We start from the raw sequence: 26,866 nt of genomic DNA, 5'->3' as shown, positions 1-26,866 counted from the left end.
TCCGGCAGCTGGACGTTGCAGCCGCAGCTCCGCCCGGGCGGGAGCTCAGCCCGGCCCAGCGCTGGGACTTGGGGCCGCCCTCTCCTGGATGAGCCCGCCAGGACAGCGGAGAAGTGGAGAGGGGCGGAGTCTGAGACGGGAGAGGGCGGGACTCTGAGCCTGCGGAGGAGAGATTAACTCCTCTAGGGAGTGGATGGGAGAAAGCAATGGCACCCCACTCCAGTACTCTTGCCTAGAAAATCCCATGGATGGAGGAGCCTGGTGGGCTGCGGTCCATGGGGTCGATAAGAGTCGGACACGACTGAGCGACTTCACTTTCACTTTCCACTTTCATGCATTGGAGGAGGAAATGGCAACCCACTCCAGTATTCTTACCTGGAGAATCCCAGGGACGGGGGAGCCTGGTGGGCTGCCGTCTACGGGGTCGCACAGAGTCGGACACGACTGAAGCGACTTAGCAGCAGCAGCAGCAGCAGGGAGTGGATGGGAGAGACGTTCTTGGATTTCACCATTCTCACTACTGTTCTGACTCCCTACAAGCAAACCCTTATATGCGTTTTGAGTGGAAGTATGCTGCAAATAAGGACGGTGTGGACCAGAAATCCGATCGCTAAAAGAGGTAGCTACTTACAGTGAGTCTCTCCCTACGGGAAAGAAAACATGAGCTGCTAAAATCCGAAGTGTACCTAAAGCCTACCTGCTCCACCTGTGGCCCCCTACTCCCTACCGCAAATACACAGACTGTCACCAGAGACTTAAGAGCTTTAATGTAGTTGAAGGTGAATGGAGGGGAGCTTTTCTCACCGAGAAAAGGCACTTTTTCTGCCACTGTCTGAACCGCCTACTCTCCTTCCTCCAAAGCCATAGACCTTTTCAACTAAGCTAATCACTCGCAGACAGTTCCCTTGAAAATACCAACTTGAGAGCAGTTTACCCAAACTAGGTATTGGAAAAATACACAGCATTTTGTACTTAGTTGGTTGGGACCTAAGTGATAATGTCATTTGTTCAATAAATATTTGATTACTGTTCAAAGATTGTTAGGTGATGAGGACATAAAATCCTTGTAGAAGTTTCCAGTCTAGCAGCAGCCAGATGGTTAAACCAATAATTGGCATACAGAAAGAGTACTTTAGTAAATAATATGAATAATCCTCTCGTTTTGCTTACTTTCAATATAACCCTTCCCATGAGACCCCAAAACTGTAAGATTGAAGGTGCCAGCCTACCAACACCCCCAGGTACCTGCTGAGCTGGACCATGCCCAACTACTATGTGGGTTTTGTCCCTAGGGAGGATGTCTACCCTCTCCTGACATTCAGGTTCTTTCCTTGCTGCTCTGCTGCCAGCAGTAGTGGAAACTCAAGCTCAAATATTTGGTTCTAAATCCCAGCTGCTCCCTCCAACACTTGAGTCTTCATCAGGCCCTGAGCTCATTTTTTTGTTAAGTCCTCTATACCAAAGGAGGAGAAGAGGACAACAGAGGATGAGATGGTTGGATGGCATCACCGACTCAATAGACATGAGTTTGAGCAAGCACCAGGAGATGGTGCAGGACATAGAAACCTGGCCTGCTGTAGTCCATGGGGTCGCAAAGAGTTGGACAGGACTGAGTAACTGAACAGCAACAAATCAAAAGTTACTATGGACTAGTTTATACCTTCTAGAATTTTCAGTGGTTTCAGGGGAAGGAGAATAGGAAAGATTTAAAAAAGAGAGAGAGATGGGGAAAGTCTTTGGAAGTAATGGGTATGTTCATCATCTTGGTGTGATGGTTTTATGGGTGTATGTACTGTGCTTAGTCACTCAGTTGTGTCTGACCCTTTACGACCCCATGGAGTATAGCCCACCAGGCTCCTCTGTCTATGGGGATTCTCTAGGCAAGAATGCTGGAGTGGGTTGCCATGCCCTCCAGGGGATCTTCCCAACCCAGGGATCAAACCCAGGTCTCCCAAATTACAGGTAGATTCTTTACTGTCTGAGCTACCAGGGAAGCCCAAGAATACTGGAGTGGGTAGCCTATCCCTTCTCCAGGGCATCCTCCTGACCCAGGAGTCAAACTGGGGTCTCCAGCATTGCAGGCGAATTCATTACTGGCTGAGCTACCAGGGAAGCCCCTTATGGGTAGATAAATATGTCCAAATTGATCAAACTGTACACTTTACATGCAGCTTATTGTATGCCAGTTATACCTCAATAAAGCTGTAAAAATATAAAGGAAAAAACTCAACCTCACCTTGATTGCTAGTAATTTAATAAAGGAGGGATCTCCTATAATAGTTAATTTGAATCCCCAAGAAAAAGAGGAAACGCTCTTCCAAGGAGGAGCTGCTCAGCACTTGAAGAGGTTGCTGGTAGTGTTGCAGGGAGAAGTCAATTCTGACTCCATGTTGGAACTGTTTCCTTGACTTGCTTTCCGTTGTTTTTGTTATTATAATCATACATAAAGTCCTACTTCAGAGAATTCTGCCCCTCTGCCTCACTGTTAAGTGAAAGTGCCTTTGTTCATAACCTTGTCCACCTGTAGATTGCAGAAGAAAGAAATTAACACATCCCCTTGCCTGAGGCTTGCCATTCTAGGAGATATTTGCAAAATTAATGGCCTTTTTTTTTTTTTTTACTTTGTTTCCTCACCTACCACTGCCCCCCCATCTCTGATCCATAAAAGAACCTGGTATCCACACCCAGAACAAGATGGTTATTTTGAGATGTTGCCATCTTCTGGATCAACCAGCTTTCCAAATAAAATTCCTTGCCTCAACATCTTGTCTCTCAGAGTCCTTGGCCTGTCATGTGGCAAGCAGAGTGAACTTGGACTCTGTAACAGTAGCAAGAGCAGCAGCTCCAAGAAAAAGTTCCAAAAGCTATCCCAAGGAGATTAGAATGGACATTTCCCTGATGGGCATAACTCATGGAGATATTCCCCAACCCATCCCCTATATCTCAAGAAAAACAAATTCACAAGGGGAGAAAAAAAAGTTCATTGCAGTTTTAAGTTCTAGCATCCCTATAGGATAACAAAGAACTAGGAACCAGGGCTCCTGAGTCTGATCCTACCTGCAAGTTCTCTCTATCCCCAGTGCCTGGCACTTAATAGACCCTCTTCACATCAGTGTAATAAAGTTATGTGACCAGACAAAGGAGGTGAATTGCACATCAGAACCAAGTTTCAGATCGAGGGCATTCAAAAACATGGTCAGGGGTTCAAACCCCATCAGGGCGCACCAAGTTTCACCTCCTCTCATGCATACACCCCATCTGGAGAAGGAGAGAGAAGTGAAACAGGAATAGTCAGTTAAGTCCCTACTGAAGTTCTACTAAAGAGACAGTCCAGGAGGAAAGACAGGAACATTAAGACTAGGGTTACTTTGAGAAAGAAAGATTTATTTATGAAATCAAGGAAAATTTCAGGGCTTGAGTTGTTGGGGTAACAGTTTATGGGGTTGTATAAAGGGAGACTGCTTAGGAAGACCCATGGCTGGAGAAGTTTCTACTTCTGTGTTTTAACATCATTGACCATTCCCACAGTTCAGCCATCCTGGGATCAACTTCCAGGAACCCCAGAGGAAGCCAAAGGTGTGACTTCCATTACCAGAACTGTTTCCTGACTCGAACTTAGCAAAATGATTTCCCCGTCCCTGGACCCTTCTCTCAGCAGTCTCTTCATTCTTCCCACCCCACACTGCATATACAACAAGGAATGTAATATTCCTTTTCTATTCTGTGGTAACTGGAAGGGCAGGAAGGAAAAGAGAAGTTCTGTTCCCCTTAAATAGAAATGACTTTGACCTTCTGATGCTCTTTTGGCAGCTGCACCCTTTTTTTCCCCATCAATTCCTCCCCTCTTCATTCTCCCAACCTTAAAGCAGTCCTGTGTCCATCCGCATAAACCCTGAAACTGACCTCATCTTCTCTAGGACCTAATCTACATAGCTCCCCTTCTCCTGGCCAAACCCTGGAGACAGGCTCTGCAGCCCTGCATGGCCCCCGGTCTTCCACGACAGCCCCTCCCCACCCTTCTCTCAGCCCAGTCAGTTTTTACTGCCAAACCGCTGCCGCCTGACCCAGTGTAACCCAGCAGGGGGCGGGCTGAGAGAAGGAATTGGGAGGGATCGATGTGGGGGCCACCGAACCGCAGTTCAGACATTTGAGTAACTGACCGCCTCCCTCTCACCTAGTGGTCTGACTGGTGGAGGGGTGGGAAGGGGCGGAGACCCAGGGGAAGTGACCCAGAGATACATTTTCATCAGTCTGAGGACAGAACTGGAGGGAAGAAGCCAAAGCTGAGTATCCCTTCATCCCGTTTCCAGGAATCAGACTTTTCAACCCTCTTTGCACCTGGGACAAAAAACAGTGACTTCATGAGACCAGGCACCTCAAATCTAGATACCTAGTCTAACATATGATCAAATAGTTTAGACTGTACATACTGAAGAAAATCTAGGTCTCTCAATCTCTTCTTCTTAAAAAAGATAGTGGACTGAGGAGTCCCAAAGTAGAAAGATTAGAGCTGTTCAGTCAGTAAGAAACAGATGTTAGAGAAAGGAGGAGTGTCAATACCCATTTTTACAGAGGGCTGTTTTTCCAACTGTGAGAATGCTGTTTTTCAAACTGGGTCTTGACTCATTAGTGGATGTAACCAATATGTTTTGATGGAATATAGAATAGAATAGAAATAATAAGGGTAAAAAAAAAAAAAAAGGAAAGAAATAATAAGGGTAAATGGAATGAGGTTCGTGACATTGTACAGGAGACAGGGATCAAGACCATCCCCATGGAAAAGAAATGCAAAAAAGCAAAATGGCTGTCTGGGGAGGCCTTACAAATAGATGTGAAAAGAAGAGAAACAAAAAGCAAAGGAGAAAAGGAAAGATAGAAGCATCTGAATGCAGAGGTCCAAAGAATAGCAAGAAGAGATAAGAAAGCCTTCCTCAGTGATCAGTGCAAAGAAATAGAGGAAAACAACAGAATGGGAAAGACTAGAGATCTCTTCAAGAAAATTAGAGATACCAAGGGAACATTTCATGCAAAGATGGGCTCAATAAAGGACAGAAATGGTATGGACCTAACAGAAGCAGAAGATATTAAGAAGAGGTGGCAAGAATACACAGAAAAACTGTACAAAAAAGATCTTCACGACCAAGATAATCACGATGGTGTGATCACTCACCTAGAGCCAGACATCCTGAAATGTGAAGTCAAGTGGGCCTTAGAAAGCATCACTACGAACAAAGCTAGTGGAGGTGATGGAATTCCAGTTGAGCTATTTCAAATCCTGAAAGATGATGCTGTGAAAGTGCTGCACTCAATATGCCAACAAATTTGGAAAACTCAGCAGTGGCCACAGGACTGGAAAAGGTCAGTTTTCATTCCAGTCCCAAAGAAAGGCAATGCCAAAGAATGCTCAAACTACCACACAATTGCACTCATCTCACACGCTAGTAAAGTAATGCTCAAAATTCTCCAAGCCAGGCTTCAGCAATACATGAACCGTGAACTTCCTGATGTTCAAGCTGGTTTTAGAAAAGGTAGAGGAACCAGAGGTCAAATTGCCAACATCCGCTGGATCATGGAAAAAGCAAGAGAGTTCCAGAAAAACATCTATTTCTGGTTTATTGACTATGCCAAAGCCTTGGACTGTGTGGATCACAATAAACTGTGGAAAATTCTGAAAGAGATGGGAATACCAGACCACCTGACCTGCCTCTTGAGAAACCTATATGCAGGTCAGGAAGCAACAGTTAGAACTGGACATGGAACAACAGACTGGTTCCAAAAAGGAAAAGGAGTACGTCAAGGCTGTATATTGTCACCCTGCTTATTTAACTTCTATGCAGAGTACATCATGAGAAACGCTGGACTGGAAGAAACACAAACTGGAATCAAGGTTGCCGGGAGAAATATCAATAACCTCAGATATGCAGATGACACCACCCTTATGGCAGAAAGTGAAGAGGAACTAAAAAGCCTCTTGATGAAAGTGAAAGAGGAGAGTGAAAAAGTTGGCTTAAAGCTCAACATTCAGAAAAAGAAGATCATGGCATCCGGTCCCATCACTTCATGGGAAATAGATGGGGAAACAGTGGAAACAGTGTCAGACTTTATTTTTCTGGGCTCCAAAATCACTGCAGATGGTGACTGCAGCCATGAAATTAAAAGACGCTTATTCCTTGGAAGGAAAGTTATGACCAACCTAGATAGCGTATTGAAAAGCAGAGATATTACTTTGCCAACAAAGGTCCGTCTAGTCAAGGCTATGGTTTTTCCAGTGGTCATGTATGGATGTGAGAGTTGGACTGTGAAGAAGGCTGAGCGCTGAAGAATTGATGCTTTTGAACTGTGGTGTTGGAGAAGACTCTTGAGAGTCCCTTGGACTGCAAGGAGATCCAACCAGTCCATTCTGAAGGAGATCAGCCCAGGGATTTCTTTGGAGGGAATGATGCTGAAGCTGAAACTCCAGAACTTTGGCTACCTCGTGCGAAGAGTTGACTCATTGGAAAAGACTCTGATGCTGGGAGGGATTGGGGGCAGGAGGAGAAGGGGACAACAGAGGATGAGATGGCTGGATGGCATCACTGACTCAATGGACGTGAGTCTGAGTGAACTCCGGGAGTTGGTGATGGACAGGGAGGCCAGGCGTGCTGCGATTCATGGGGTCAAGAAGAGTCGGACACGACTGAGTGACTGAACTGAACTGAATAAGGGTAAATATTATTTCAGGTATGTACACACAGGATGTAAAATGTATTTCTTACTTTGGATCATAATCAAAGTTTGAAAGCAGCTATTTAACAGGGCCATTTGTGATCAAAAAAGAATGAAAAGATTCCTTCCCCATGCCCCTTTTAGAAGAAACAATGACACCCAACACCATCCTGCCTCCCGCTTTATTCTCCATAGAGCTGGCTTCCACCCACACCTCCTCTGATGTCAACCATGCTGATTCCAGGGTTCGGGTTCTCAGGTCTGGGGTCCATAATGTCAGGTGAAGCTCCACCCACACCACCTCCAGTGGCAAACCCACCACCCACCACAGCCTGATGGAGCCTCTGCCAACCAGGATGCTCTGTTCCCTGAAAAAGGAAATTCAAGGATGAAATGCACACATTTCTATACCCTCAGTCTCTTCCCACCCATGCCAAGAGGCTAATGATCCTCACCTATCCGGACTGGAGAAGATAGCCAGCTGCCTGGGGGTCGGGAGAAAGAGAGAGGATGACTACACTTTGAATGAGTGGTGGGGAGTGAAGGAGATTCCGGAATCTGCAGAATCCCACTCTAGGAAACAACCATGCATCACTGGCCCACCACCACTCATCTTTCACTGGCTTCTCTCCACCCCAGACCCTAGGAAAGTCACTCAGCTCCTCTTTCCCATCTCTTATCCCATAAGTCAGGCCCCTTCAGTCTATCTGCTCGCTGACTCCTGACTGCACCCAGGCATTCTCCATATCATGTCTTCTCAAGTGACCTCACCTCAAACAGTCTATGCCCCCACAAGATATGTCCCACTCTACCTCCCTAGTGTCAGCTATCACCTGGGGCAAAAGGAGACTCCAATTCCCATCCTTAAGTCCCCTTTCTCCCAAGCTCCTTCCCTCATCACCCTGAGCCCATAACTCACAACAGAGAGATCCCATATTCTTCAGGACACGGGTTGCCTCACTCCTGTATGCTGAGGATTCGCAGGAGGATATTATACACGTCCTGTTCCATATAGCCCTGTAGGTGGCAGGAAAGAAACAAAAGGAGATGAACAGAACATGAGAGGGAGAGTGCAGTAGAATGCAACTTACTATGTGCCCTCACTTAGTAGTACTTCTCCATAGCTGTTTCCTAATCTTCACAAGGAAGATAATGACATTGACTTTTCAGGACTGCTGTGAGGGTTACAATTGTGAATACAGAGCAAAGCACCAGGTACAAAAATAAATGTTCAATTCTTTGTAGTTATTATTGTTCCTCATAAAGGAGCAAGCCACCCACCTCTTCTTCCTTGGTGAGGGATAAGCTGGCTTGGGAGGAAACTGAAAGGGCATGTTCTGTGTACTAAGTTGCTTCAGTCGTGTCTGACTCTTGTGACCCCGTGGACTGTAGCCCACCAGGCTCCTCTGTCCATGGAATTCTCCAGGCAAGAATACTGGAGTGGGTTGCCATGTCCTCCTCCAGGGGATCTTCCCAACCCAGGGGTCAAGCCCTCATCTCTTACATCTCCTGCATTGGCAGGCAGGTTCTTTACCACTAGCGCCACCTGGGAAACTCCCCAAGAAAGGGCATGCTGCTGCTAAGTCACTTCAGTCGTGTCTGACTCTGTGTGACCCCATAGACGGCAGCCCCACCAGGCTCCCCTGTCCATGAGATTCTCCAGGCAAGAACACTGGAGTGGGTTGCCATTTCCTTCTCCAATGCATGAAAGTGAAAAGTGAAAGGGAAGTTGCTCAGTCGTGTCCGACTCTTCGAGACCCCATGGGCTGCAGCCCACCAGGCTCCTCTGTCCATGGGCTTTTCCAGGCGAAAGAAAGGGCATAGGGACAGGAAAAAGCCTTTCTTTCTTCTCCGAAGAAAGGGCATAGGGACAGGAAAAAGCCTTTCAGTCAGTCAGAGAATTGGAAAGGAGGGGCAAACACCTCTTCCCTTCACATTCATACTCTTGATCTGCCTCATACTCTTGATCTGCCTCATGAGGTCGAGAAACCTGGTACTGGAACATTTAAAGTCCAGCTTTCTGAGAGATGACGTCTTTGCAGTTAAGAGAAGAGGCGCCAAATGCAATGCCCCCTGCCCAGCTCTCTGCCTCTACCTCCCCCCAGGCTCACCTGAGCAGCATTCAGCAGATGCTTCCTATAGGTAGAGATGATCTCTTCATGGTTCTTCTGGGAATCCTAGGAGTGAGCATCAGTGGGAGGTCGTGTGACTCACCCTCCTCCCCCAAGCATGAAGAACAACAAAGGGAAGGGATCGGCTGTGGCAGGTGGGCTCCCTTGGCCCCTGAGCGCCTCAGCCTAGACCACTGCCTGGCCGGGCCTCTGGATCCCCAGAATCTCTCCCACAGACACATCACTGCCATTCTGCACGCTCTTCTCTAGCAGTGCCCATCTCCCGAGGACCAAACATACCTGCAGCTGTAGAGCAAGGCGAGCATTATCTCCCCGAACAGCTAGAACCTCCTCTGAAAGCTGCTCCAGCTTCTTCAACAACTCCTTGATCTGAGGCCAAAAGGAAATGAAGGGAATCAATGAGGCCCCAGTCATTTCCCACCCCAGGACCACTCAAAGTCAAGGTCAGTTGCCATTTATTGGGTATTTAATATCTGCCATGTGCTTTTACACACATTGTCTCATTTAATCCTCAAAACAACTCTTCTAAGAAAAACAATACTTCTCTGAGGGAAGTATTATCATTCACGTTTTGTAGATAGGAGCCGGAGTTAAGTAATTTGTCAAAATCACACAGCTGATAAGTGATGAAATCAAGATTTGATTTTGAATCAAGATTTGTCTGAATTCACAGTCCACACTCTTAGCTCCTTACTGAATCCTGACTGACTTCTGGCTGCTGACCACTGAAGGAAATGGAGATGAGTTTTTGTGGTTCGTGAGGTTGAGACACAAATGCAGTTAATGATAACCAGCTGTAATAGGAATGGTGGCAGGAATGGCAGGAGTAGCTAACTTTTACTGGGTATTAGCCATTTGCCATGGCAACCCACTCCAGTATTCCTGCCTGGAGAATCCCAGGGACAGAGGAGCCTAGTGGGCTGCCGTCTATGGGGTCGCAAAGAGTCAGACACGACTGAGGCAACTTAGCAGCAGCAGCAGCAGCCATTTGCCAAAATTTTTTCTGAGTATTTTAAATGTAATATCTTATTTAATGTAATCCTCATAACAATTGTTATTATTTTCATTTTATATATGAGAAAACTGAGGCTTAGATAACTCACCCAAGGTCAATCAGTTTGGGTTTTTTGTTTGTTTTCTGTTTGGCCACTCATGGCATGCAGGATCCTAGTTCCTAGGCTAGGGGTTGAACCTGTGCCCCTTGCAGTGGAAGCTCCAGTTCTTAACCACTGGCCTGCCAGGGAAGCCCCTCCATTAGTTAGTTTTGAAATTGAAATTCAAATGCAGACAATCTCAATTAAGAGCCCACTACACTATTTTCTTTTGCTCATTTGTCTAATCATCTTCAACACCAACATAAAATTCCTTCTTTAATTAGCCCCAGCCCACACTGATTCCTATTCTATATAACGTTCCTTCTACATTTATGTACTTTATATTCTGTCAAATGTAACTCCCTATAGTTTTTAATCCTTCTAAATTTGATCATGTACACAAATTTTAATAAGTCTGAACTCACTCATTGCACAAGCAGTTCTAGAATTACTAAATTCATTTGTAAATTGTTTTTTTTAGAATTCATAAAAACATGTCTTTTAGAAATATATACTTATATTCACTTTTGGAGCAATCACTAGGAAACTCGAGTATCTAACACAATGGTTTTCAAATTTTTTCCTCTGCATGGCACCCTCTTTGCCAATGAAACTCTTTTGTAGAACCTACTCTGATTGAGGTGAGGGGGGAGCTTCGGAACCCTGAGTCCCAAGTTTTAATACCTAAGCTCCCTTCTCTCTTGAATTTATACCTTACTTCCAATTTTCAACCCCAAACCCCCTCAGACCCAGGAGAACATTGTGTGGTCCTTGCAACTGACTGGTTCTGCTTGGGCTATTCATCTAACTGGCCAAAGATAGTTTCAGGTTGTGCGTGCCTGCCCAGTCGCTTCAGTCGTCTCCGACTGTGCGACCCGTGGACTGTAGCTCGCCAGGCTCCTCTGTCCATGGAATTCTCTAGGCAAGATTACTGGAGTGGGTTGCCATGCCTACCTCAAGGTGACCTTCCTGACCCAGGGATCGAACCCGTGTCTCCTGCGGCTCCTGAATTGCAGGCGGATTCACTACCGCTGAGCCACCGGGGAAGCCCCAGTTTCAGGGCCACAGACTCTAAACACGCAGAAACCGTCCCTGATATTCCCTTCGGCTGGCCGGCCTGCCTGCTCACCTTAGCCTCCTTATCCCGGCAAGCCCCGATGAGATGCTCCACCTTCTCTTTGAGCAGTTCCGCCGTCTTCTCGAACTGTTGGGAGCGTCCGCGCATCTCGCTGGCCTGGCGCTCATGCTCCGCGGCGCGCGCGGCCAGGTCCCCGCTCCGGCGCCGCTCCTCTGCCGCCGCCTCCCGCAGCCGACCCATCTCCCGGCAGGCCGTGTTATACTTTTCCAGCAAAGCCTTTAGCTCCTGGCCCCAAGCCTGGGCCTGGGCCACCAGGGAGCCCCGAGTTTTCTCGTGCTGCCGCAGGCTGGCCGCCTCCCGAGCCCTCAGCTCCTCCACTTCCTCGGTAGCTTGGTAGAGCAGCTGCTTCAGCTTCCAGATCTCCTGGCTCTTCCCGCTCATCGTGGCCTGAACGGCCCGCAGCTCTTCCTCCAGCTTCCCCAGGTCTTGCTCCAGAGCCGCCACCTGCGGGGAGGCCGAGGCCTCTGAGGAGACGCCTGGCTCCCCGAGGCGGGAAGGGGAGCCCCGCAGCTGCTGGTTTTCCTCTTCCAGCCGAGCCAGCCCCTGCTGGGCCTCCCGGTGCCTGGCCACCAAGGCACTGATGCAGGCCTGCAGGTCTTCGAGGGGCTCGGCGGCTGCGCTCCGTGCACTCCCCTGGCCTACCAGGTCTGGGGGCAGGCAGTCCCACAGCCCCTGGAGGCCTCTGTTCTGGGAGGCCAGGCGCTTCCGCAGCTTCTCGGTGGCCTGCTTCTCCAGGGCCAGTTCATCTGTCAGCAGCCCCACACTCCTCCGCAACTGCTGTAGCTGGTCCTGCGCCTCCGGCCTGGGCACAAACTCCCGCTGTAGCCGCTGGCTCAGGGACTGCAGCTCCCCCTGCAACCGCTGCCGCTCCCGGCCCAGCTCCCCCAGCTCCTCCAGCAAGTTACTGTTGCTCAGTCTCAGGGCGGACACTTCTTTCTCCAGCTGTCCCCTGGCCTGGCCTCCTCCTGGCATCTGGTCCCCTCCAGGAGCCCCTAGAGGCTCTCCCCGGGCCCCGGGGACCCTTTTCTCCTTTTCTTCATCCTCTTGGGTGATGGTCCCTGGGAGTGCCTTGGGTGCTTCCTCTCTGGGCTCCTGGGCAGGGGCCTTGGGTTTCATCTGCAATCCTGCTTTTGCTCGATCCAGTCTCACCAGCACCTGCTCCAACCTGGCCTCCATCTTCTCCCAGGCAGCTGCTGCAGCCTCAGCCCGGGGTGTCCCCAGAGCTCCCTCCAAGACGGATCTTGATAAAGCCCCCCGGGCTGCATCCTTTTCTCGCCACACCGCAGCCAGCTCCTCCCTCAGCTGTAGCAGGAGCTGATTCATGGCTGCTGTGCCCGCTGGCTCAGCCACTGTGCTTGTGGGTTCAGACCCTGGAGCCTGGGGCCTCTCCTTCCGGCCAGCAAACAGCTGGTCAGTCTGATCAAGGCGAAGGGCCTGCCCATCACTGTTGGTCAGTTGCTGTCCCGTGGTTTTCCCTACAGTTTCAGACTTTGGGCTCTGGGGTGGCTCCTGTTCTTCTGGTTGGGACCTTCCCTGGGCTTCATACTGGATCTCCCCTGGGACTGAATCCTCGGCCTTCTTGGAAGCTAATACTGGGTTGGCTGCCGCTGCAGCTGTGGCCTGCTGATGCTTCTTCAGCTCTTGTATGTGCTTAGCCAGCAGGTTGAGGGCACAGCCCTGTTCCATGCCATCTCCTCCATGCCGGAGACTAGAGCCCTGGTTCTCTGGAGCTCTGGGCTCTTGGGACAGGAGGAGCCCCAGCTCCCGCACCTGTTCTTGAATCTGATTCTCCAGGCCCAGGTAAGCTGTAGCTTGAGCCTTGCACTCTTCCGTCTTTCGCAGCAGCTCCTGCTCCAACTGAGAAACTTTTCTCTTCTCCTCTTCATACTTCCACTTCCACTCCTCTGAACATGGATCCTCGTCCTCTTCTTCCTCCTGCTCCTCCTCAGGCTCTGCTCTCCATGGGCTCTTAGGTGGAGCACCCACCTGAGGCTCAGAGGGAGAGGTCTATGTAGAAAAAGGAACAGTGACATCAACCCAGGCAGCTAGCCTTTCTTCTCTTAGACTGTCTCGATGCCCCAATGATCCCTGCCTGGGAGACATCCCAGCGGGAAAGACTGGGGTGGGTCAGAAGCAAAAGGAGGAGGTGCTTAGGGTCTTACCTGGGATGCAGGATTCAGGTGTTGAACTGGCCCCTGACCTACATGAAAAGACATGGGGGAAATGAGAGAGGAGACAGGGCCCACAATCTAGCTTCAGACTTTCTCTGAAAGGAGTGGCCCCTCAGTGTTCATCCTTAACCACACGTGTCTTTCTGGTGCCAGAAGCCACCTCTATTTGATGGATCCCTAAGTAGCCATCAGTGTTGGTTCCCTGTCCCAGAGATATGTTGGCTCATTTATTTGTTTCACTCATTTATGTATTGGACACTGTGCCAATAAGCACTGTTATAGGTAGAAACCAGGAGCCAATGGTGAGCAAAACAGAGGAGGTTATCTGAGGGGGTTACAGTATAGTAGGGGCAAGAGACAGATTGACCATCAAATCACACAAACAGATGTACAATTACAACTCATAAATGCTAGCAACAGTGCTAGCCAGAGTTGCCTTCAGGGAGAGACAAGGTTGCATTAAAGAATTTTGTGACCTTGCTTTTGGGAAGTGGGAGTCATCTCATAGCAGAAGCAATAAATAAGTAAATTCTCCACTAAAGTGACAGTTATTTATCACATGGATTGTTTCCATGGAAACAAATGGGATTCTAAGAAGCTTCTTGGATTCTAAGGCTATCAAGGAGCATCTTGGAGTCACAAAAGCGGATTGGCTTTACCCCCTCGGCCCTGCCGGTTCAGGGCCTGCCGCAGCAGCCTCCACAGCGGCCTGTCTTGTGTGCGTAGGGCATAATGCAGAGCATCATGCCCCGTGCTGTCCACTGCCCCCGCATCTGCTCCATGGCTCAGGAGCAGTTCAGCCACCTCAGCACTGCCTTTTTCACAGGCCAGGATCAGAGCCGATCTGTGGGGTGAGACAAATCTGAGCATAGGCTTTTCTCATGACATCCTGGAGTCCTGGTTTCCAAAAAAAAACAAAAAATAAAAATCCACTTGCAAGGTCAGCTCTCACTCAGTGTGGTCAGGAGAACCACAGACTGTCACCAGTCAGTGACAAAGCATTAGGCCAGACCAGACCTGTTCAGATGTCATTCCAGGAACTGTGACATCAGAAAGCGGGGAGCCCATTTGAGGGGCTCCATTTTCATCTGCTTTATATGTTGAGGTTCTATATAAGTTCTTTACTGGGTAAACAGATTCTATGTCTTAGAACATAGTTTGAAAGCCAGTCAATTAAAATAGGGGTTCCAGGAGTATGAATTCTACTTCCAGAGTCATCTATGCCAGAAGGATGGCACTGGCAGCAGTAGAATAAGAAAGTATAAGGAAAACATTCTTAACTCACCAAGAGGAAAACAGTGAAGCCCAAGCAGGGCTCTTCTGAACCACCACTGGGAAGGAAGGAGGTTCCCAAGAAAACAGAGACCAATCTCCCCATCTCACACACACACACACACACACACACACACACACACACACACTCTTTGCCCAGTGGCTCCTTTTTAGATTGTCAGGGTCGGGATATGGGATGGGATGATAGAGGGCTCACTTGTCATTCTTGTCGGTGACATTGACCCGGGCACCTCTCTGCAGCAGCTGTGAGCAGATAGCTGCGTGACCACCCAGCGAGGCAATCATCAGGGGTGTACGTCCATCCTGCACAGATTGTGGGAACGGGGTTCGTGAGCAGACAGGGGAACCAGGGCTTCGGCATGTCCTACCAACTCCCCTGTTCCCACACCTCTCCAGGCAAAAGCGCCAATCCTGGGGCTAAATACTCCTTCTCAGAGGGTTGGAAACTCTCCAGAAGATAAGCCTTAACCTCTCTGTGGAAAAGGAGGAGGGGCAAAGGGAGAAAGAAGAAGAGGTGGTGCCTCACAACCCCTGGTCATGGAACTTGGCTAATTAACTTCAAAGAAAGTAGCAGCCTCACCATATAGGGCCCTGCCAACACTCACATTATCCAGGACGTCCAGGAAGGCTTCATGATCACACAAGAGGAGCACACTTGAGGCACAGCCAGAGGAGGCTATGGAGGGTTACAGGATGATTGGGTTAAGCAGAAGCCAGAAGGGCACCTCTCAGACCATGATGCAGGATCCTCTCCAACCCTTTCAGCAGTTAACTCTGGCCTGCCCTTCCCCCACAAACGTTATCCTCCCCTCCCTCCTCACCTTCTGGTCCCAGCAGCCCCATTTCCCACTAGTCCCCTGGCACACACCTGCCCAGTGCAATGGACTACGATTTTCTGCATCTACAGCGTCTTCATTGGCACCATGCTGCAAACAGTCACAAAGGGAAGCAGCATGGAGCATGGTGTTAACACTGTCATCTCCCACCCTGTTGTATCTGTTGTATGACCAGCTTTCATCATACTATAGGGAGGGGCAGAGGGATCATGGCTTTTATTCCTTGCAGACTATAGGCAGCCTTGAATTTCAGCCCTGGTTGATAAACCTAGGGCCTAAGAAAAATCAGATTATAGGTAAATAAACACATTAAGGACAATAACGCCTGAGTCCATGTCTGGTACTTTAGGATCATAAATGAGAATCTTGGAAAGAGCTAGGAAGAACAAAGCAGAATATCCATTGGCACAATGGCCTGATTGAACTGGGCCTTTTGAAATTTGAGAAGCTTATCTCTGAACTGTCCACATGTCATTTCACATGTATATTCCTCTTTGTACTCCAAGACTACAAACTCCTCAAGAACAGACAGCAGACTTTGGGTTTAATATGAACACCTCTGCCATCCTTCAACCCGCCCATCATCACAGCAGTCAGTCTCCGCAGTGGCTATGCCAACAGTGAAACTCGATACACGCATACTGACTGACTGGGTGTCAGTGCCTGGCAATGCTGCTTTTTGATGTGCCCTGGAGGGCAACATTAAGCTGGGTGCCTGCACATAGCAGATATTAAATAAATACTGACGAATTAATGAATGAGAGATTACCAGCTCTCTTACTGGGGATGTGAGGGGTACATTTGACCAAATGTTGCTGGTGAGTACAAGACAAAGTCAGGAGTCTCTGGGTCCACTTCTTCCTTTCAAAAGAGTAGTATCAGGGGTCTCTCTTACCTGCAGCAGGACCTTGACACATTGTGGCTGGCAAGAAATGGTGGCCAAGTGCAGGGCGGTGCTTCCTAGAAACAGAAAGAAGCAGAGAAAGGGGGTAGGTGGCCCCATGGATGCTGATGACTCACAGGGAGGGAAGGCGAGAGACGCACAGATAATCAGAGGGAGATTAGAGAGAGAAACTCTCAGCCACATGGGGCCAGAAATTCCTGTTCCCCAAGTGCCTGGTACCCACAGTGGAGGTGGGAGTGAGAGTGAGGTAGGCCCAGCTTGCAAGGAGGGGAACCCCTGAAAGCAGGCTGGCAGGGACTTACAAGGAGAGAAGCAGGGGGGACTACAGCTGAATGCCCAGCAGGGCCCAGGACTGCCCTACCCCAACCCCTCACTGCTGCTATAAAGGGAAAAGCAAGCAGCATGGCCCAGTGCTCAGTCTAACTCACCGTCCTCATTCTTGCTGTTGATGTCAGCCCCATTGGCAAGTAGTATAGTCAGACATTCTGTCAGGCCTTTGGAGGCGGCCAGATGAAACCTGCCAGAGTCAAGGCCGGGAGGCAGAAAGATAAAGGGACCTCATAAAGATGAGGAATAGTTTTACTCAGTTAGTCACGTCCAATTCTTTGTGACCCCATGTACCCCACGTCAGCTTCTCTGTCCATGGGATACTCCAGGCACGAATACTGGAGTGGGTTGCCATTCGTTTCTCCAGGGGATCTTCCCCACCTGGGAGAATCTTCTAAGCCCTGCCTGCTATGCTCCATCAACCCAAAGCCAATTCCAAAGGCAGAAAGGAAAGCTCTGTTAGCCTGACTTTCTGAGAAAGAGAAGACTATGTGAATGGCCTACTGTTATAACGTCAGAGGAGGCCATAAGCAAAGGTAGAAAGAAGAGCTATGGGTCTTAAGCAATCTGAGTATCTCAGGGTGTCCAGGGAACACATAATTATCTGTCACTCTGAGCCCAATACCCTTAGCAGACTGGAAATGTCACAGAAAGAGTGGGCCAGAGCAGAGGGCTGGACATTTGCAGGCTGACTTGGGCAGAGATAAGGAATAATATCCCTCTTGTACTAATCACCTCTTCCAGCCACATGATGCTCATGGCCACCACTGTACTCCTAGTGTCTCAAGCATACATACCCTCCAACTTGTGCAATGAAGAAATACCCTACTTAGTGTATGTTTCAGTTTTCCATTTATTTCATGGCTTTATTCCTTTCTCGGTCAGTTTTGCTGATGTGGGTCTTGCGGTGTAAGGACCCCAAGGACAATCTCTACTCCCACTTTGTGCAGCACTTGAGAAGTAGTGAAGATTTATTTATATACTTGCTAATTAAGACAAAAAAGGGCTCTGAAGTTATAGATGTTTCCTAGTCTTACATCATATTCAGGTTTGAGGTTTTTAAAGAGAACCACATACCAAGGGGGAGAAAGAAATGGCAACCCACTCCAGTATTCTTCCCTGGGAAATCCCATGGACAGCGGAGCCTGGAGGGCTACAATCAATGGGGTCAGAAGGGTCAGACACGACTTAGCAACTGAACATGACACACATACCAAGGTGGGGATCAAGAGGACTTACTTACGGGGACTGGCCGTTTGAGTCTAGCTTAGTGGGTCTGGCAGATTTCCTGGAGGCCAGGGCAGCCACGCGTCCCACGTCCCCCCGCTGCACCGCCTCCAGCAGCTTCTGATCACGGCGGTTCCATCTCTCCACCTGGACCAGAGCAACACATTGTGAGAATCTAAGAGGTTGGGGTAGAGCCGAGGAAGAAAAAAAAGATGGTTAGGAGGCCAAGCAAGGGAAAAGGGACATCCCTGAGGTCCTTTCAGTGTTCCACAAGTCACTCTCCCTAGGTCACTGAATGCTTCATAGTTGGGCCAGTTCAATATTCACCAACTCACATGCCACTGAGGACTACTGCCAGTTACTGCTGGCTCTGGACCAAAAGGGGCTTGGAGTACTGAATTAAAAATCATTGTTTGAGTCCTGAATGCTAGTATTTCAAATGTCTTTTTTTTTTTTCTTAAATCAGCATTTTGATTATTTTTAGATGCACAGCCTCCGAGCAGTCCTAGCCTTGACTCCTTCCCTTTTGGTCGTTAGGGCTTGCTGGAGCAAACTGAACCAAACTGACCATTCCAGACTTGGGTTCACCTTGCCTCTCAACCCCCTGTGCTGCTCTGTTTTTTGTTCTCAGATATTTGAGAAATCAGGGCACCTAGCTTTGGGTCACAGTTAGGAGCCTAAGTACCTAGCCATACCATCTCTACCCATTGGCTTTGGGGTGCAAAACTTGGAGGAGAAGCACAAAGTTTCCATTTTTCCCTTCTCATACCCAGGCCCTTTGGCTAGTCCCTCTTCCCCTTCCCTGGCAACACCAACCAAAAGGCCAAGATAGGTCTTCAGCTATGGAGGAGGCAGAAGAGACAGTTGCCCTCCTCCACCCTGCCATCCCTCCTCATTTTCCTGGCGGAGAGCAGCTGTTCCAGACAAGAGCCACACCTGGGCATACATTGTTCTACTATGCCAGCTTGACTCTTTCAGGTGGTGGGGTAATTACAATAATTGAAGTATTACAGGGCATGAAAGAGCTGTGTAAAAGCACCCAGAGCCAAAAGCCTAGAAAAGCCTTGTTTGGTCCAGAGAAAGGAAAGGAGGAAAGGATACAGAAATCTGTGGAATGGTGAAAAGAGCCCTAGGTGAATATTTGTCAGCAGGCCTAAGTTCAGGGCCTGGTTTGACCACTTCCTCAACTATGTGACCTAGAGTAAGCCATTGAACACCTCTAACCTGTTTCCTCGTCTATAAAATGAGGATACTAATTACTACTTCACATGTTGTATGAAATGAGCTAATGTATATAAAATCTGTTTGTAAACTGTAAAAAGCCTTACAAGTATATGGCATCCTTATAAAAAAAGAACAGGAAGTGGTGGGGGATTGGTGGTGGTACATTGCATTTTACGAGGTGTGATCGAAACAAGAAAGAAGCTATAGGAGGTGGTGGGGAAAAATAGAGTCTCTGGAAGCCAGCTCATTTTCAAATACTATTTACATAGCCAGGGCAAATTATTAATCAAGAACAGGAAAGATTTTAAATGCCTACACCATAAAATTATCTAAGGTAAGTGGATCCTGAGGTAACACTCCTGAGGTAATTCCTCGTAGCCCTTTTAAGTGCTATTTCAATTAGCCTCTCAACGTTCCTGGAAAGTAGTTAGGGCTGATATTATTTTATCTAGTTGACAGAAAAGAAACTGAAGTGCTCTGAGGTTAGATAACTGTCCAGGGGCACACCACAGAATAGTGGTAAAATTGAGATTAGAACCCAGGCCACTGGATGCCCTATCTTAGTTCTCACCACCAGGTCATATTAATACAGAGCTATGGAAGGTTTATTTATTTTCAAATAAACAGTCTAAGACCGCCTCCAGGGTAAAGCCACCCACGTTCAGACACTAATCCTGGCAAGAGGAAGAGTCTCCAAGCAGGTTAATTCTCAAAGGACAAAATAAGCAAAATGACTGCTCAACAGACTGAGATGTAATAACACATTATCCAATGTTCCCTGGGGGCTATGTCACCCTCAGAAAAGGCAGAGAGCTAGAACTACACCTCCACCACAGGACACCACCATTAACTGACCTCAATCTGAAGTTCTCTGTTTAAAATTATGATTCTAACACTTTCTATCCTTGTGAACTAAGGCATGTAACAACTTCTCTGAACCACAGTTTCCTAATAAAATAACACTATATAAGGCACCTAGCTCTGTCTGTCACATAGGAGGTACACAATAAACATTAGTCCTAATCGCTATCCTTCTCAAACTTGCTGGGCACATTTTGGATGTTCCTGGGCTCAGAATTCTCCATCCAGGGGAGTGGGAGGAAGGGCTCTTGCTCCTTCTGGCCAATAGTCAAGCTGTATAGATGGTAATGGTATATCTTAGTAATGTAGATAATTCTCTTTCCAGCTAGATAGTTTTAAAATCTATCCCATTTACTTTCTATAATCTTGTTATACCAATAAGAATTTAAAATAGGTAGAAATTCTTCATGGCCAAACCTCTGCAGAGCTAGGGTGAAGAAGAACAGAGGGGAACCTCCCTGGCTGTCCAGTGGTTAAGACAGCATTTCCAATGTAGGGGGCATGGGTTCAATCCCTGGTTGGGGAAGCAAGATCCCATATGGCTGCATGGTGTGGCCAACAAAAACAAAAACATGGAAGGATGCCTCTGAATCTGAATTCCAAGATCTAGTCTATTTTTCACCTTGGGAAAGAGGCACTGAATAACCATCACAGCCTCAAGGGAGCAATCACCAAATTAATTAGTAGACTTGAAAACAAGGATAAGCTTTGTATTTCTGTAGCCAAGACTAGGGGTGCCTTTGTAGAAGTAATTGCGGCCTCTTCTTATCTCTGGCTGTGTGCCCATGAGCGTCCTATGAAGATGAAACATGCCAACAGTAGAGAGAATGGCTACCGCTGTGTAGGATGGATGAATGGAAATGGTTTTGCTGCCCTGTAGAAACCAGGAGTTGACCCTCAATCTTTAAAACGCAATTGAGGGACTTCCATGGTGGTCCGGTGGCTGAGACTCTGTGCTCCCAATGCAGGGGGCCCAGGTTTGATCGCTGGTCAGGGAACTAGATCCCACATGACAACGAAGAGTTCACATGCCACAACTAAAGAACCTGCATACCTCAACAAAGATCAAAGATGCCATATGCTGCAACAAAGACTCGATGCAGCCAAATAAGTAAATAAACCCTTTTTAAAAAAATAATAAAATGCAATTGACACTTCTCTAACCTGATTCAGTGCCTACTGTTTAAAGCTATTTTCTGGTTTACTTCCTACATAAGCAGAGTAAGCTAACATGGAAGACACTCCTTGGGACTAAAACAAAATGAGCTCATAGGAGTTACGTTTTTGTTTGTTTCTTGAACTTCCTATATGTATTCTGGATGACTTAGATTAATTTTTAAATGAGCACTGATCCTTCAGTTCTCATCTCAGTCAGAGGGTACACTGAACCCAGGGGTTGGAGAGAGGGTGGAAAGGGGCAATCTTCTGCCATGACTAGGAAGCTAGGCTTTGGGAGTGGTCAGGAAGGCTGTGACACTACTTCTCTGACGAACTGGTTCGGAGTGGTTAGCCACCCAGGGAGTGGAGGAATTTATCATGAGAAGTGTGGGGAAGTTTCATGAGGAAACAATTTACAGCTTAAACTAGTCTATTTTCAATCTTATTGGATCCCTACCCTGACTGAGGAAACAGTTTTTGTTTTTGTTTTTGTTTTCCAGCTAAGTAGTTCTAAATCCATCTAATTTGCTACCTATAATCTTGTTGTACTAAGAGTTTAGAATGGGTAGAAATTCTTCATGGCCAAACCTCTGTAGAGCTGGGATGAAGAAGGACAGAGGGATGCTTTCCAGTTTCAATATTCACTCCATTGTTCAGTCCAGCTTCCTGAAAAGGAGGCATGGACCAACAAATGGAGCATCAGGAAGAATGAAACAGTTTCCCCATTCCTAAGGAGAGGCAGACTCCACAAACCTGAAAGGGAAGAGCAATGTGGAGGACTTTCAGTAACTAAAGAAGAGTCCATGTGAATAAGAAAATCATCATGAGTTAAGACACTCTTGGTTGCCTCAGTTTCTGGTACCTTTAATAGTCATTCAATAATGCCTTTTGATTGGTTGATTAATGCATGGAAACTAAAGGGGAAGCAAACGTAAGCGGGATGAGAACAGGCCTCAACAGAGTACCTACTCTTGCCTCATAGCTTGCTTTCAGATTTCTGTGACCTGCTCATGCAGAAGATGAGCATTTCTCATGTTTGCTCAATTAATGACAACAGTAAGTCAAGTTAGGCTAAGCAATGTTACTACAGGTAGTTGGCCACATTACTTCTAAATGAGCCACCATCTCAGTGTCCACAGAAAATTTCATCCCCGATAGGAGGTCTGTCTGTAAGAGATCTTCAGAAAAGAAGCATCTATATCCTCCCTTAGCCACTCTCTTCTGTTGACTTTCTCCCTGTGTCCTGTTCTGGGAGAACCTCTGTTCTGGGAGTCAAGGGAGGGGATTGACTTCTAGGAACTCTCAGTGTGAATCCACTTTATCCTCTTCTTCTCTTACCATCACCGTTCCCCAGCTAAGTCAAAGGAAGCATATTACAAGCCCTAAACAACTGGATGAGGGTTTAGAATGAAGGAAGATTCTGGGAAGAAGCAGGCAAAAGGCCTTGACTGACCCAAGAACCTGTCTGATGACCAGGCACTGCAGTGAACTGGCCAGAGTGGAATCTGCGGACAATTTACCCATTCCTTGGGGAGCAGCCAGGCAACTGTGCCTCCTCTGGCAGTGCCTGTCAGTGTGGCCAGACTGGACTGCAAGATTAACCCACAGAGAGCAGGTAGAAAGAGATCGGGGAGCTGAACCACCACTGGACAGAGACGGGCAGAGGTTGAAGGGGGAGAACAGGAGAAGGCTGCTGCTATGGGAGTCCCAACTGGAAAGAGGTTTGGAGTGTTGTTGTCTGAGCCAGTGGTGGCGATGAGAGAATGGGAGTGGAAATGGTTATGGGGTAAGATGGGGACAAGGACAGAGAACACTATGAAGAAGGGGTAGGGAAGGCAGAGGGCTGCAAGTACTTGTTGGACTGAGAGCAAGGATAGGACCATAGAGGAGAGCAGGGTCGTGAGGATAGAGCAAGGGTGGGAAATGGAGTGTGGGGCGGTACTTAGGAGATGGAAAGGATCTTGGGGCTGAGCCCAGGCTGGGGAAAGGACAGACGCCTGATGGCAGTTCAGTACTGGGAAACAGGGTAGAAGTAGAAAACAGCGCCTTTACGAGAGAACCAGGGGCTGCAGGGAACATATCAGAAGTTGGGGTGTAGATTCTAGGAGGGCAAGAAAGGGTCAAGGGAAAGAACCTTGGGGAGGGCAGAGGTTAGGAAGGCAAGTCAGAGGCTAAGGGACGGGGTCTTGAGGAAGGCAGGGCTGGAGGGCTGCACTATGGAAGTGGAAGAGCTAGAAAGACGGATAGAGATAAAATGCCATGATGCGTGGAGTCGGGACTCAGGACTCTGTCACCACAGGGCTTGGACCCCAGCCCCATGCCCAGCCTCCCAGACATTTTAGCACATACCGCCACCTGTGAGCTCGAGCAGGAGAAGATGCGCTTCATGGCCGGGGCCGGAGCCACGGGGGGAACGGGGACGCGCGGAGAGCCGGGCCACAGGTTCCTGAACCCACAGGACTCGGCTGCAGCTGTGTTAGAGAGCTGTCAAATGCAGAACGGGATTCCGCCCCAGACCCGCCCCAAGACCTATCGCGTTCAATCAGAGACTAGAACCCGAGGGCTGGGCTTAAAACTCCGCCCCTCGCCCAGCCCTGCTGGGCCTTTACGGAGGTCGAAGTCCTGCAGTCTCCGCCCGAGAAGTGGGCTTGGTCTCAAACCTCGCTCTCCCAAGCCGAACCCGCTCCCGGCTCTGACTTGCTCAATCCCAAAAGGGAAGCCACCGGCTCCAGCTAAAACTCCTCCCCTGGCTCCGCCCCTCTCCGCAGTTCCACGCGGCGGTCCCGCCCTCAAGCCCTGCCTCGGGCCCGCCCCTCCGAGCACCAACACAAGGTTCTCCGCGTCTGCTCGGATCTTACCAACTGTCGCATTTAACCGCTCATGACAACGATTTGATTCTATCCAGAGACCTTTGCCAACTTAGTTACCTTTGCTTCCTCCCTCCATTCCGCGGCCCAAAACCCAGGCACAAAAAAGGGTTTGAAGAGAGCGTTTTGGAAACGGCAGGAGATTGTGGTACCGAGCCAAGGACTGAGCAGGATGACCCACCCCAACCTGAAGACGGGAGCTTCAGGCCTAATATCCTAACACATCTCTAAATTAGAAAAAGGCATAGGGAGAGGAAGGGTGTTTTGGTTTTTTTTTTAGCATCTCTTTCCACAAAAATACTCACAAAACTGTCTTCACTGTTTCCACTGCCCTTTAAATTCAGATTCTCAGCAGTTCGTGCTTGGTCAGTTGCAGCCAATCTACCTGTCTCTTCTCCTTCATCCAAAGAGAGCACACTCAAGTGCATAGGAAAGCCTACAGAATAAAGTTGAGTTCTCAATGTGATTTACAAGGTTTATTAGGAGCCACACCCTACATTCTCAAGTCTCATCTCTCACTACTTTCACAAATAGCCTAATGTGGAGGCTGTTCTAATCTACAGTTCCCTTTCCAACTGGTGATTAATCCTCCCTGGAATATCTCCTCTCACACTTGGTGGCCCCTCAAGACATAAAAAAATTTTTTCTGTAAACTTTTAAAGTCCTGCCAACCCCACCTAAAAAAAGTATGCCTCTTGTATGTGACACACTTCTTGTGTGTGACTGTTGTCCAGCAACAAGCTCTCTGTATTTGCCATTATTTGTTTACATGCTTGTTTCCCCTACTAAACTGAGCTCTTTGATGGTAGAGGTTGCATTTTATATTATTCCCATTGCCTAGCACATATTTGGAGAAGGCAATGGCACCCCACTCCAGTACTCTTGCCTGGAAAATCCCATGGACAGAGGAGCCTAGAAGGTTGCAGTCCATGGGGTCGCTGAGGGTCGGACTTCACTTTCACTTTTCACTTTCATGCATTGGAGCAGGAAATGGCAACCCACTTCTGTGTTCTTGCCTGGAGAATCCCAAGGATGGGGGAGCCTGGTGGGCTGCCGTCTATGGGGTCGCACAGAGTCGGACACGACTGAAGTGACTTAGCGGCAGCAGCAGCACATCAGTTCAGTCGCTCAGTCGTGTCCCACTCTTTGTGACCCCATGAATCACAGCACGCCAGGCCTCCCTGTCCATCACCAACTCCCGGAGTTCACCCAGACTCACGTCCATCGAGTCAGTGATGCCATCCAGCCATCTCATCCTCTGTCGTCGGTGCTTAACGTCTTATGAGTGAATAAACAAAGTAATGAATGAAGGAACAAAGGAACAACAATAAGAAACATTGAGCAACACCTTTCTGTGTGTCTGAGGCAAGCTTGTTGTTCTACAGTTGCTTCTCAAACTGGCTGTGCTTCAAACGAAGAGGTAACAGGCTTATAGAAGAATAGATTGGAGTTAGAGAAAGTCCCATCCTGGAGCTGAGCAGCAGAGAAGAGAGAGATCTCTAGGTGGAGAAAAATATTAATCGTGGAGAGAGAATGAGATGAACCAGTCTTTGAGGATATCCATCTCCCTTTGTGGGCTGACTCGGGATAAGGAGGGGGAATCTGTCAACATAACCATGGCCTCAGTCCCTGACCCAGAAACAGTGTGTTCCATAAAGGTTGATGAAATGATAGCCTATGTGCTGAGAGCCACCGTGGATCCTCCAGCTACAAAATAACACCAGCTTGCCACAGAATGGTTGTCCTGCCTGACATTGCTTTGCCAACAAACGTCCGTCTAGTCAAGGCTATGGTTTTTCCAATGGTCATGTATGGATGTGAGAGTTGGACTGTGAAGAAAGCTGAGCGCCGAAGAATTGATGCTTTTGAACTGTGGTGTTGGAGAAGACTCTTGAGAGTCCCTTGGACTGCAAGGAGATCCAACCAGTCCATTCTAAAGGAGATTGGTCCTCGGTGTTCTTTGGAAGGAATGATGCTAAAGCTGAAACTCCAATACTTTGGCCACCTCATGTGAAGAGTTGACTCATTGGAAAAGACTCTGATGCTTGGAGGGATTGGGGTCAGGAGGAGAAGGGACAACAGAGGAAGAGATGGCTGGATGGCATCACCGACTCGATGGACGTGAATTTGAGTGAACTCCGGGAGTTGGTGATGGACAGGTAGGCCTGGCGTGCTGCAATTCATGGAGTCGCAAAGAGTTGGACACGACTGAGCGACTGAACTGAACTGAACTGAATAAGCTAGAACAGCCACTGTTCTCAGGGTTACGCAACAAAGACAGAGACATGGTCTCTAGAAGCCTATTGCTGAAGCAGCCATGTCCCTTGAGGATAACAGAAGAACCCTGGGTGTCTAAAGAAATCTAGTCAATCAGATTTCTACCTTTAGAACCTTAAGTTAATCACCTAATTATCGTCTTTCTGGACTTGAGGGCTTATTTCAAAGGGGATGAGGCATAGGGTAAGATTTAGTGGCAGGAGATAATAACACATAGGAAAACAAATCTGGAGAGTCTGTGAAGAGCAGGCAAGTCACCAGATCATGAGCATCACTTGGTGCTTCAATATACCTCCTCAGTCCTCACAATGCAGGTTATGTAGGGTAGGTTATAACAAATTATTTTTATAACAGTAGTTACAATTTATTGAGTACTTACTATACGTTCACTTTACTTGAATTACCTCATTTAGTTCTCACAATCCTAATACATTTATTTTAAAATATTTGTTTGGCTGAGCCGTGTCTTAACTGTGACTTGCGGGATCTTCAATCCTCGTAGCAGCATGTGGGATATTTACTTGTAGCATGTGGGATTTAGTTCCCTGACCAGGGATTGAACCCTGGCTCCCTGAAATGGGAGTATGGTGTCTTAGCCACTGGACCACCAGGGAAGTCTGAACCTTAATAAGTTTAAAGTCAAGAAAGTAAA

General features: G+C 48.0%; 1 protein-coding gene across 2 annotated transcripts; it reads right to left on the bottom strand.

The window, feature by feature from the left end:
* Window positions 1-6,868: 6,868 nt before the first annotated feature.
* Window positions 6,869-24,084, bottom strand: ANKRD35 (ankyrin repeat domain 35). Of its 2 annotated transcripts, XR_009734870.1 has the most exons (15): window positions 23,420-24,084; window positions 17,844-17,974; window positions 16,702-16,790; window positions 16,265-16,329; window positions 15,402-15,459; window positions 15,139-15,209; window positions 14,730-14,836; window positions 13,900-14,084; window positions 13,232-13,269; window positions 11,061-13,076; window positions 9,117-9,206; window positions 8,817-8,882; window positions 7,625-7,722; window positions 7,161-7,190; window positions 6,869-7,073 (listed from the first exon to the last, which is right to left on the bottom strand). XR_009734870.1 is itself a non-coding variant. In XM_061408651.1 (14 exons), exons 1-13 carry the CDS (start codon window positions 23,456-23,458, stop codon window positions 7,663-7,665), a joined length of 3,015 nt encoding a protein of 1,004 aa, XP_061264635.1. In that variant the 5' UTR covers window positions 23,459-24,083; the 3' UTR covers window positions 6,869-7,073; window positions 7,625-7,662. The 2 variants fall into 2 exon arrangements, 1 of the variants encoding a protein (XP_061264635.1); XM_061408651.1 differs by lacking the exon at window positions 7,161-7,190 and having other exon boundaries at window positions 23,420-24,083.
* Window positions 24,085-26,866: the final 2,782 nt, after the last annotated feature.

Source organism: Bos javanicus, chromosome 3 (assembly GCF_032452875.1).
Source record: "Bos javanicus breed banteng chromosome 3, ARS-OSU_banteng_1.0, whole genome shotgun sequence".
Classification (NCBI taxonomy): domain Eukaryota; kingdom Metazoa; phylum Chordata; class Mammalia; order Artiodactyla; family Bovidae; genus Bos; species Bos javanicus.
Note: the sequence above shows the minus strand (reverse complement) of the source record. Positions and strands in the feature narration are given on the sequence as shown.